Below are 11,541 nucleotides of genomic sequence, written 5' to 3'. Positions count from 1 at the left end.
TTCTGTGGTGATGTATAAAATCAGCCTTAAAGAAAAATAAGCAGAAAAAAAAAAAAAAAGAAAGACAGGCTTTCCAGTTATAGGTTGACTCATGCTTTCTAAAACAAGAAAGCACATTTTCCAATACACAGCAAACAACTGAAGGTTTATAATTTGTTTCATTGTTACCAAAAAAAAAAAAAAAAAAAAAAAGGAAAAAAAAAGCAGATGCTGCTTTAAGGAAAACATTTAATTCTAGGAATTTCTGTACAACTGACCTCAGCAAGCTTTTCCATCTTAGATGGATGATTTCTGCTTGAGACCCTGAAAGATTAAGATGCACACACACCTAGAGTAATTTATTGCAAAACTAAATTGTAACTTAAAAAAAAAAAAAACAGATTCTGTACAAGAATACTGTTCAAATGGAATGTGTTAAAATAACATTTATTAATAAATACTTTATAAAATTCTATGTGAATACTAAATTAATAGATTCCTGTTTTAAAATTGCTTTGGTCCTCATGAATTTTCATAAATTCACTCTATATGCTTTTTTTTTTAAAAAAGGTATTAGCTGCTAAAAAGCACATTTTGCCTAAACTAAAAGGCTAGTTTTCAACACTAAATATTGTTGCTTAAAAAAATATGAATCCTCAAAAGTTGGGCATTTAACAACAGTTATAGCTGGCTTGTTAGTTAACAGGACTGAGTCATTAACACTAAATCCACACGCACTGAGGCACTGAACCATTGACTTTCCACTATTCAGAATATGGGCAGCAGACTTTTAGCTTCGTAGCAGGAATTAACTCCCAACAGCGTGAAATTCTCCATAAATCATCATCATCATCGTCGTTGTCCTTATAAAACACACCATGATAGCACACAAACTACTTGTCTCCCACAGGCAGCGTTATGAATATGGCTTGCATAAATTGACTTGGGGAAGAGGGGCTGGGGGTGTCGGAGCTGGATCACAGCATCGTTTCTTTCTGATCAAAGTATTGCAGTTGTCCGTGGCTGAGATTTCCAACCTGCTTCCAAAGTCACACACAAGAGATGCTATCTATGGTAACACCTCCTCCTGAGCAAGGCACTGGCCAAGGCTCACCACTCTGCGAGCGCCCTGGAGAGTGGATGACGGAAGTGGTCTGAGTTGTCCTTCGCTGGCAGTGGGATAGGGCACAGAGCCTGGTGAGCCTGGCAACAGGCTGGATTGGCAGGGCAAGAGGAAAGTGGAGCAGTCTCCAGAAGTAGCTCGTAGCAGGATTCCTCCTTGATGGAAAGAGCCTGGGAAGTGCATTTAGAGTGACGTGCTTAGGAAGAGGCTGCTGCCACTGACCACAGGGCAGAGGGACATCCTGGAGACAGAGGGCTGGGGCTTCTCCCATAGCCCTTGCTCAGGCAGCCTCCAGTGCCCGGTTGGACCGGCAGCTTGAGGAAAGGCTGCAGGATCACTCCCCTGGAAAACAAGAGCATTTTAATGTAGAAGCAAATCTGATGAATCATATAAGGTGCCTGGTACAGTTGGTCCTTTTCCCGATGATACAGCCGATATAAATATGCTGCATGTTGTCTTGGCCTGTGAACCTGCGACAGAGTTACAAGAAGCAATAGCAAATAGCTTTTCATCCTTTACTTATTTCCACATCACTAGCAAGGATTATACCTAAAGGCCAATAGTATAGAGAGGAGACATTTCATTGTAATTACACATTTAGGCCAACATGTGTGGTTGGCTTGCCTAGTTAGCATTAAAAAAAGAAATAATTGAGCTATATATAATACACATCAGTCAAACTGTCAAGTTGCTGAATTTAACAAAACTTAGGCAAGGTTTTTGTATTTTTTCCTTTTTTTTTTTCTTTTTAATGTAGAGGCTTTCATTTTAACAGCTAAATATTTTAATTGAGGAGACTGAATAAAATGAAGCTAAACCGTAATTCTAGTGCAGTGTAGCTCAACTGGGTATTCTAATATTACCAACAACTTTGATTTTTATTTTTTAATGTATTTAAGTGCTACCCATATAGAGGGAAAGTTTTTGAAATTAACCCTGCAATGGCATTTCCTTTTCGATGGTGAACTATGAAATTCAGACATAGGGGAAATGCTTATTTGGGTTTTTTACATAGTGGATACTCAGCTGGAACATTTTTCTCGACAGCGTATTTGCAAAAAGTTCCCTTGGGAGCTGTGATGAAGCAAAACCATTTAGCTATTACAACTGGAGATTAAAAAAAAATTATAGATTCAGTATTTAAAACACTTTAAAAGTATATGTTTGTCTAAAATATAATAGAAAATCCTTTACATTTGTATTTTTTCGTAATTTTTTTTTGGTTCTTAGACTATATAATCAAGTCAAGATTTACACTGTACATTAAAAATCTTCTTTTGAATGTATTTGCATAAATGGAAAGCGAGCTGTTAGAGAAAAGAATACTGATAAAAAGTTAGTGACCGAGATAAGAACTAATTCGGCAATGAATGATGCTCAGAAATTTGCTTTCCCTTCCAGACAGGCCCTGCTCCTTTCAGTGCCCCCTCACTCTTCAGTTGTTTCACTCTTCCTCCTGCATGGAGAAGACCCATCCTTTTATAACCCACAACTCCTCTAAAGACCAAAGACACAGTCTTTGAGGAAGAGAGCTTTGCTGAAGAACAAAGTGTGTTTGGGGCTAGAGCATTTTCTGGGAATAATGTGAATTTTGCTATTAAAGATGCAGCTCAGAATGTTTGAACATTTTTCACCACCGCAGAGCCTGCTCCCTGGGCAAGCAGCGGGAGGTTTTGCTGCTGACAGATTTGAGAGCAAAATCAGGTCCCCATATACAGCAAGGAAGCATAATTAACTGGCATCATCTCTGTCTGATTTTCCCATCAATCACTGGGACCACTCAGGGATGCAAATCAGTTGTGCTGAGGGGCAGGCTCAGAGTCCAAACAAAAACCTTAATTGTGGCATAAGGCTCTTTTCCAGACCCTTTTTGCAGGACTGTATTTTATCCCAAGTGTGGGACTTGGCATTCTTGCAGCATTTTCTAGCCACTGCATGCCTTCTAAAAATTATTTAGCATCCTAAAGAACAATTCCTTACCCATGGTAAACGAGTGTTAAGTGCCATTAAAGTCCATGAAGCTACACTGCTGTCTGCCAGCTTGGGATCAGTCCGTGAACGTTTAAAGGAATGCCTGCAGAGAGCAGGTCTTTCCCTGGGAATTAAAAATGGCATTTTTCCAACTGGTCAGAACCATTACACTGATTTATTTCTCATTTATAGCCCATGAAGCCTGAGGCTGTTAGCTTTCATTGCTAGAACAACGCAACCAGGTTAGGGAAAAGAACTTTTCCGAATTATTATATGCTACATGGATTTTCCTACATTAATGACTGGCAGTGCAAAAACTTTCTGTGACTCTCAGGTGTTGCTTGCTATGCCTCTACTGCACCACAGAAGCTTATAGGGCTGCATAGCATCAACACAGCTGGCTCACCATCCTGCTTCACCTGCGGCTGCGCTGTTTTCGCCTTTCCCTATTTATTAAAAACACTAAATCAGGAGCATTTGTATTTTTTAAAAGCCAAATGCTTGGCGCAGCCCAACTGCGGGTGAAGAGCTAGTGAAAGCAGCAGCCGTGCCAACAGTTTTTAGGTGGGCTTGAAGTCTTTGCTTGTTCATTACCATTCTTTGAGAAAAAGAGGAAAGTGAGAAAGCCTTGGAATGAAAAAAAAAAAAAAACAAACAAGAAAAAAAAAAATCTGGGAAATGAAAAGTGAAGGGAAAAGGAAGGTGTGAGAATAACTGTAGGAGAAAAAGGCCAGGGTAGGGGAGAGAGGAGAAGGGGGAGAGCTAGACAAAAGAGCATGCTATTTGGGCTTGATTTTGTCCTGAAGCCACATCCTATATAACTGCTCTGAAAGAGGCTCTGAATGCAAGACGCAGTCTGCTGATAGCACAACGCTAACTCTTTTTTATTGTGCTGTCAGCAGATGCCCTCGCTCTATATTTATAGCCTAATTACTCCTAGTTACCTATGTTTGACTCTGTTTAATACTTTTCATGCCTCACATGGGCTAACAAGCTGCAGTTTAACACAACTTTGTATTTCTGAGGCTGCAGGCTAGATTGGTGAGAAGGAAACATGACTATGTACAGAAACAGTTAGGTTTATAAACAAGTAACTGGTACCAAAAAAATGGAGAAAGCACCAAAGCATTTCTCAAGCTGATAGCATATTAATTGCGTAACTCCCTTTTATGTAACTAAGTATAAAAGACATTTTAATAACTATAAAAATGAATAGCCAGAGTCTTTCAAGAACTGAGGAATCTTCCAGGCTTGAGTTACGGTTGCAAATGTCCTTAGCAGAGAGGACGCTTTGATACGCTACCACACTCCCCCAGCAGTTTCTGATCAACCACTTTTAAAGGATGGGGTTGATGTCTGTTCTGTGGCTGGCAAGCTGGGTGAGAGTGGAGCTTCCCACGACGTCGCTGACGGAGGAGGAGGTCGTTATGGTGTTGTGCTGGATGACTTGCTGCTGGGAGCAAGCTGGGACTGGGCTTGCAGGAGGACTGCTCTCAGGACCTGGGAAGGGAATGAGGGCACAGAGACAACACATGTTCATTTTTCCATCCTAGTAAAAAGGCTAGGCTGGGTGATACTCTTGGAAATACTGATGACCTGAAGCATGCACAAGTCCCAGGATTTCAAAATATAATTACAGTTATCCAACACTCTCTGTATTAAGATTGTTTTAGTTTTCACAATTCTTTTCAAGCCAACTTCTCTTATATCCACCTGACTTCAGGAGCTGAGACCTTGAAAAAAGTCCAAGACCTTAATGACTGAAACCAATGTTGGGATAAAAAGTCTGATATCTTAAGGTCTTTAGAATCAGTTGGGATGCTTAAATGCTTTATTTGTTCCAGCAGGAATCAAAATTAGAGTGCAGTGCACTGCAGCACAGAAAATCTAATTCAAGCAACAGCTGATAGGCATGTAATGCAATTATGTATTTTTTTCTCTGAGTACTGTTAAAGAGACAGATGCATAGTGATGCAGAGGAGAGAAATGGGCTCTATTTTAAGACAATGTCACAATCTGGCAAGCCCTGAGGCTCTTCTAAACTGTTCTAGAGAGAAACAGAGAATTTGTCCCTAAATTACTACACTCACAAAATGCATCGACTAGAAAGAATTGATTCAACGTCTGTTAGCTGAGAATTTTTGGAAAAAAAAAAAAAAGGAAAGATGAGAGTTAAAAAAGAGTTAACAAACCTTGAAAACCTGCGCCAGGCCTGGTCTGTGCCACTGTCAGAGCACAGTACCATTTTCGCTGGAGGGGACTGTAATATTTTCCTTTTTAACTTTCCTTTTGAGAGTTATTTTAAGGTTCTGGCAGCGCCGTGCCCAGGAGGACTCTTGCAGGTTTGGAGCTGTGAGTTCAAGCAGGATCCTCCACAGGGGAGTGAGCGTCCATCCGTGTGCATCTCCTTGCCGAAAGGAGGGGTGGGGAAGACTAGCTCTGCTGAGTGGGCTGCAAACCGGGGCTTTTTTGGTTTTGAGCGGGGCTGGATAAGTAAGGGCAGGAGATTGGATGGCTCGGATGATGTTTGAGAAGACAGGTTCAAGTGATAATATGACAAAGAAGGGGTTCTGGAGGGAAGAACTGGAAGGTTTGCTTTCCTGTGAGGAGTGTGGAGACAGCGCAAACATACCAGCTACTTACTTAGATATCCTTGTGATTCTTTCTGCATAGCTGTTATCGGACAGTCTTTATGTGTTAACAATAACTGTTTCAGCTGTGCTACCTCATTTTTCAGCATGGAAACCTCGTTCTAGAAAGGAAGGAGAGACTTTGGTTAGCAACAAAGTTTAAACCAGGCTGTTCCACAAAGCTTAAACTCAAGAACACAAAACCTGCTCCATAACTTTGAAAGAACTGAGATGAAAGGTATTCAGGAGCTTGTGTGCTGGATTTATGTTAACATTTGTCAGCGACATTATTTTGTAACCTCTGAAGGCAGTCTGGCTTCCAGACATAAACTGACAGATGAACTAACTTCCCAGCACCAGAGATACTTAAGGCAGTGTTTCAATCTACTCGGGAAATACTCGGACTCTCTGCATGAGGCCAGGTGGCAGACCTGTGGGGTCAAAGGCCATATTGCTGTGCTCAGGGGTATGGTGGCAGGACTGCTGTCACCTACAGCTCGGCTGCAGCCAGTGCCTGGGTGCTGCTCACACCTCTGGGTTTTGTGGGAGAATGTTTTGGAGGAGTGCCATGCTACAAATGGTTTTCTGCCCTTGGCAGCACACAGGCACACCTCTGCATGAAGCAGAAGTACTGTGCCCACCATAAGAAGGACAGCACTGTAAGAAGGGCTTTTGTTATTGTACTCATGGTATTTTCATCTATCCAGTTGATTTTCCTCACTGATAGACAGTGATAGTGCTTCTATCTCACTGGTTTTGAATGAGGGTTTAACTACATGCCCTGCTCTGAAGAAATTTTTTACAGTCATGTTAATGGCATTTCAAAAAAAAATCCCCACAAAAAGCAGTGACAAGGAAAGAAAATAAATACAACTCCATCTAGTGAAGGCTTCTAAATCCCAAGACAGCTTTCTCCTGGCTTATCCTGCTAAAATGTAATTATTTCTTTAATTGAAGCACACACGTCTTGATTAACAGACTGATTATGCCTGAGCTCCCGCTAGGAACTGACTGCGTGGGGGTAGCCCCAAAGGCACCGTCAGTCAAGCACAAAGAGCCCCTCTGTGTCTTCAGGGGTGCAGACAGTGGCTCGCACCTGAAGCTGCATGTTTGTCTGGGTGAGCTCTTCTGCTTTCTTTTCCAGTGACATCACCCAGACCTTCCTCTTCTGTCTGCAGCGCGTGGCAGCGGCTCGGTTCCTTTCCAGAAATTTCCGCCTCCTCTCATCTGGGTCTTCGTCCACCACCCTCCTCCGGCGACCTCCAGTCGGCTGCGGTGGCTGTATCGTCTGTGTGGGCTGCATCTGCTGTGCTGCCGGCGAAACCTGCAGGGCAAGAAGAGGTTTTGCAGGGGGTGGTGAGGGGGGAAAGTTACAGAGGGGGATGCTGAAATGGGAAGGGAGATCTCATACACTCGGCCTGCTCCCCAGCAAGGTCTGCAACAGGCTGAAGTCAAAAGTTGCACCAGATGCCACTGAAAGCAGCTGGTGGCAAATCCTTACCATGGTCAAAGTAGAGATTTTTTTGAAACAATCCTCTGAACATTTTTTATCCCCTTAAGTTAGTTCTTAAAAACATTGACTTCGATGCATTCTCTGCCACCACCTGTTTCAAACCTGAAATGTCCAGTTTCTCTCAGGATCTGTTTTCATCAAAGCACAGGACTGTAGTGGCCTAATTTCCGTCTCTCTCTTTCTCTTCCCCACCCCCAATTGCCTCCAAAATTTTAGGCCATTTCTATTTCCCAAGCTTCACCATCTTCACCTCAGTGTTTGCCATCTCTGGAGGCAGGAGCTGCAGCTCTTTGCACTTGCATGGAGCTGGGAAGCTGTGGGCTGGGATTGCACAAGGCCAGCAGACTTCACTGCCCCTCAGGGGCAAAAAAATAATTTAGGTACCTGAGCTTGAACCTGTGTTTTGATATCCCGGCACTGTGTGGAGAAGGGATATTCCTTTTATCAGAAGTTTCCATTTGACCTCTGTAGATGCTATACTCCTTTTTATTCAATTTATCCCTAGCTTTGAGAGTAGAAGCGCACCACATCCAGCCCACTGCTACAAAACTATGGAAAAAAAATGTGCTTATGCTTTTTCAAGCAGGGGAGTATTGATCCTGCTCCTGAGAGTAACTGGCCCACACATATTACAGAAAAGGTGCATGGTAGGGGCAGTCCCATGTAAACTATGCTCTGACTGCCTCCTGGGCAGATGGAACATGTCCACGTCCCTGTCAGGAACCAGCACCAGATTTAATGTTCGACTGCCTGGGAATAGGTTTTTGGACTGCTTTCCTGCCTCTCTGTGGCACTCGGGCTACGGGGCTCTGGAGACACCCTGTGTCTCCCTCTGCTTGGGGTCTGGGAACCCAATCCATGGATCCTATTGCTCACACTAAGCTCACATTGCTGCTGCCACTCCTGCATAGTCTGGAACAGTCTGGAAACTTGAATTGTTGACTCAAAATTAATCCTCTTGTTCTGGCAAAGGCCCAAACTTCCAAGGTGCTTCCTTTTGACTCCAGGGAGTGGACGTACTCAGAGCTTTGTCAGACTGAGCCCTGAATTTCAATTGCCGCAATTAACGTGTTCGCCTAACACCTCCGTCTGTCTCAATTAAAATGATACTATCATCTTGAGTCTTGCGAAGTTGAGGTGGCTTTTCTGTCTATAATATAGTTTGCTCCCTCTCCCAGCTGACTTGTGGCAATTACAATGGCAATTTTATGTGTAATTATTCTCTGCATCTGATAACGCTTTTTGCGTAAAGTCAAATTTATTCCCAGCTTTATGTTGCACTGTCAGGGAATCTCTCTCTCACAGGAGCAGAAAAAAGTTTTGAAGAATAACCTTCTAAAAATAAATAAGCCACCCCACATTTTCTGACTGATGTTTAAAATTTCAGCTTGCATGAACTCCATATGTTTGCTGATAAAATCTTCAACCTTCTGTCCACACTGAGGGTTGGGGTGCCAGATCCATGGCAGCTGCAGTGGGCACAGCCCCCATTCTCACCAGCATCCCCTGGCTTCTGCCGGGAGATCGTTGCCAAGGGATTCCAGCTGCTCCCTGTCCACCAGGGCCGGGAGTGCTGCCTCTTTAGCAGTATGTCTGAGTGCAGAGGTCTCAAAAGTACCTTTTAATGTTGACATCTCATCAAAGACCTTTCATTTTTCACATATAACACCTTTCCAGACTTCAGAGATCTGTTATTTATGTTTCCTTATCGCTTTTTGCTCCTCTTCCATTCAGCTTTAAAAATTCTTGTTTCTTAACTCTCTCAGTGGAGTCTGGTACAAAGGCAGAAAAAGGTAACTATAAAATTTTAATTATTTTTTAAATTCCTCTCATATGGTCATTTTCTCCTGAATAACTAGTGAGTAATTTTGTTTTCAGAATGTGCCAGGCAGTCTCTAGGTAGTCAGAGTGCATTTTCAGAACAACAAAATCTTCTTTCCATTTCAGGCAGATATTAATTATAAGGGCTGCCATTATTCCACTAATAATGTCATGTGGGATAATTAACTGACTCTTACTCAATAGCTCTTAACCCTGTTAAACTATATCTTAGTAACCATCTAAGCATCATTCTCTAGCAGGATTTCACTGCCCTGCCTAGGACATAGGAAAGAAAATGAACTAAATATAAAATTTAGGCTAAATTTGGTTTTGTTAGAGGATGCTAATCACGTATCCGTAACGAAGACAAACATAGGACAGCTAAGAGACTGAAATGGCATTCAAACCCCTACTCTGCTTGAGCTACCACTCTGGCAAGTTTGATATAAAGAAATCTTTAGAGGACCAATGCAGAATAATAGTATAATTTTTGTAGTAGTGGAGGCAACATAGAAAAAACATAGAACTTGGTAAAATATCTCACTTTCTCAGAAAGATACCTATCAGAAGGTCATTTCTACTTTTATGCCTGATCCAATATTTCTTTCTGTTCTTTGCAACTTACCACAAAACTAATACCCATTCACTCATTCTATGAAAGCATAATTCCTTGGGCTCCTGTGTATCAAAATGGTAGCTGAAAAGCATGAAATGAATTCTAACACTACAGAAGGGCACGGTGTAGAATAACAACAGTCTCGGCATGGGAGTATGCAGCTTACAGCAGCATGGACCGTGCTGTCATTTGGCAGGTGGTTTGGAATGGGAGAATCTGGCTCAGAAGAATAAGGAGGTTAATAATTAGTAAATCGCACCATAAAATTAACGTCTGCTGGAGCAATCTGATCCCCAAAGAGGCCATTACCATGGGGACTATGGATGAGCTTTGAAAGTAATAACTATGTGGTTATTACTCAGCAAGCCCTTCTTTTCTCCCCTCTGATGCATCTGTTCAGAAATCCCTATTGCCTTTGCACCAGAGGAGCAGATGCACAGCAAGAGCTCTGCTGCCTGGGGAAGCCACTGACCCTAGGATTCCTACTCCACCATCCTCTGTACAATCCCCTTGGTGACACTTACACCATGGACAAGGTGAAGACCTCCTTGATCCCTCATGAGGTCTGTTGCCTCCAGTGGCATGGAAAAGCTTATCTGACTGCACAGACCCAGCTCCAGACCCTGTGTGGTGCAGGGGCACACAGTGACCCTGACACAGCTTTGTGGCTGCCAGGCAGCCTACCTGCCTTGGTGCCTGTATCTCTTCTTGCCTGCCTGAGTCTTTAGTGGTGCCTAGCTAGCAGGGAATATGAAGCACAAGAAATTGAAGCTGTCCTAACTGTGTGAAAAAGCCAAGGTCCCTGTCCAAGTCAGTCTAGAGGAGGGCTACTGCCTTACTGATCTTATCCTTAAAACGGTGAGATTTTTTTTCTCAACAGCTGTTTTCCCTGGTAGTTTTCTCCTCACCCATTTAAAGTGGTGCTGTGGATGTTTTGCAGCAGTGCTCTATACCATGGGATCTGATGTCCTCAACTGCATGAACGTGTTTATCCTCCCAACCCCTCAGTAAAGGTTAAGTGACTTCCCCCATCTCATCCATGGAGTCCTCAGTTGGCTAAGCACAACTTTATCCTCACTCTCTCAGGGATCTCCAGTACTGCAATCAGGTTACTTTTGGTTTCTCTGATATGAGATAATGTCTTTTTATTGGAGTTTTTAAACAACTCCAAGGAAAATAACTCATTAACAGATGGGAAAATAATTGAATTCACAAAGTAAAAACTGAAGTAAACTTAGGAAAGCTCTGGACATCTTCTCACCGGGGAGTCTGCTGCTCTCTTACTTAGACTGTTTCTCTAAAGCTGACAATTCATTTTACATTAGCAAATACTTTAGGGAAATCCCATGTGCTTGCAGACTCTGCTGTAATAAAGCTAGATGTTAGTAAATAGTTAATGCTGTGGGACACTGGGATGTCAGCCAAATACTCTCATTTTCTTTAATGTTTTCTAAGAGCTTGTCTGAAAGGTATTTGCAAGCAACACAATACTTCACAGATTCAACTTCTTATGGCTGGCATTCCTTTTTGTCCTCACATTCTATGCACTGCCTGTTTGTCTTCCTTAACTTTGCTCTCCAGACCTGCCACGTTACAGTAACTGCCCCCAGAGCTTTATTTTTCTGGTACGATCCTGATGCAGAAGCCTGTCATCTTAAGACATTAATAGAATTCCTCTTAAAAATGACTCTGCTAAAGTTTGTGCTCACTAGCTCATTAGTTCAAGAAACATTCAGTTCAGATATCGAATTATCCAAATTGCTGAAGCCAATACGCGTGGTCCAGAAATTGAGTCCACCTCCTTCAGTGGAGACCTTCACTGACTTGTCACATGAATACAAGTCTAAATTGCCTTCTTTGTTTAAGTCTCTCTCCTTGGGCTGGCTTC

The 11,541-nt window shown here is 42.4% G+C and overlaps 1 protein-coding gene across 3 annotated transcripts in view; it reads right to left on the bottom strand.

Moving 5' to 3' along the window:
* Nucleotides 1-410: 410 nt before the first annotated feature.
* The window catches only part of CREB5 (cAMP responsive element binding protein 5), a 255,838-nt gene continuing 244,707 nt past the window's right edge, over nucleotides 411-11,541 (bottom strand). For all 3 annotated transcript variants that reach the window (XM_069007193.1, XM_069007195.1, XM_069007194.1), the window contains 3 exons: nucleotides 6,800-7,027; nucleotides 5,717-5,825; nucleotides 411-4,573 (listed from right to left, as the gene is read on the bottom strand). In XM_069007193.1, coding sequence (XP_068863294.1) covers nucleotides 4,410-4,573; nucleotides 5,717-5,825; nucleotides 6,800-7,027 — 501 coding nt within the window. In that variant the 3' untranslated portion in view covers nucleotides 411-4,409. The remainder of the gene's footprint in view (nucleotides 4,574-5,716; nucleotides 5,826-6,799; nucleotides 7,028-11,541) is intronic.

The sequence above is a fragment of the Aphelocoma coerulescens genome, chromosome 2 (genome assembly GCF_041296385.1).
Source record: "Aphelocoma coerulescens isolate FSJ_1873_10779 chromosome 2, UR_Acoe_1.0, whole genome shotgun sequence".
In the NCBI taxonomy this organism is placed as follows: Eukaryota; Metazoa; Chordata; class Aves; order Passeriformes; family Corvidae; genus Aphelocoma; species Aphelocoma coerulescens.
Note: the sequence above shows the minus strand (reverse complement) of the source record. Positions and strands in the feature narration are given on the sequence as shown.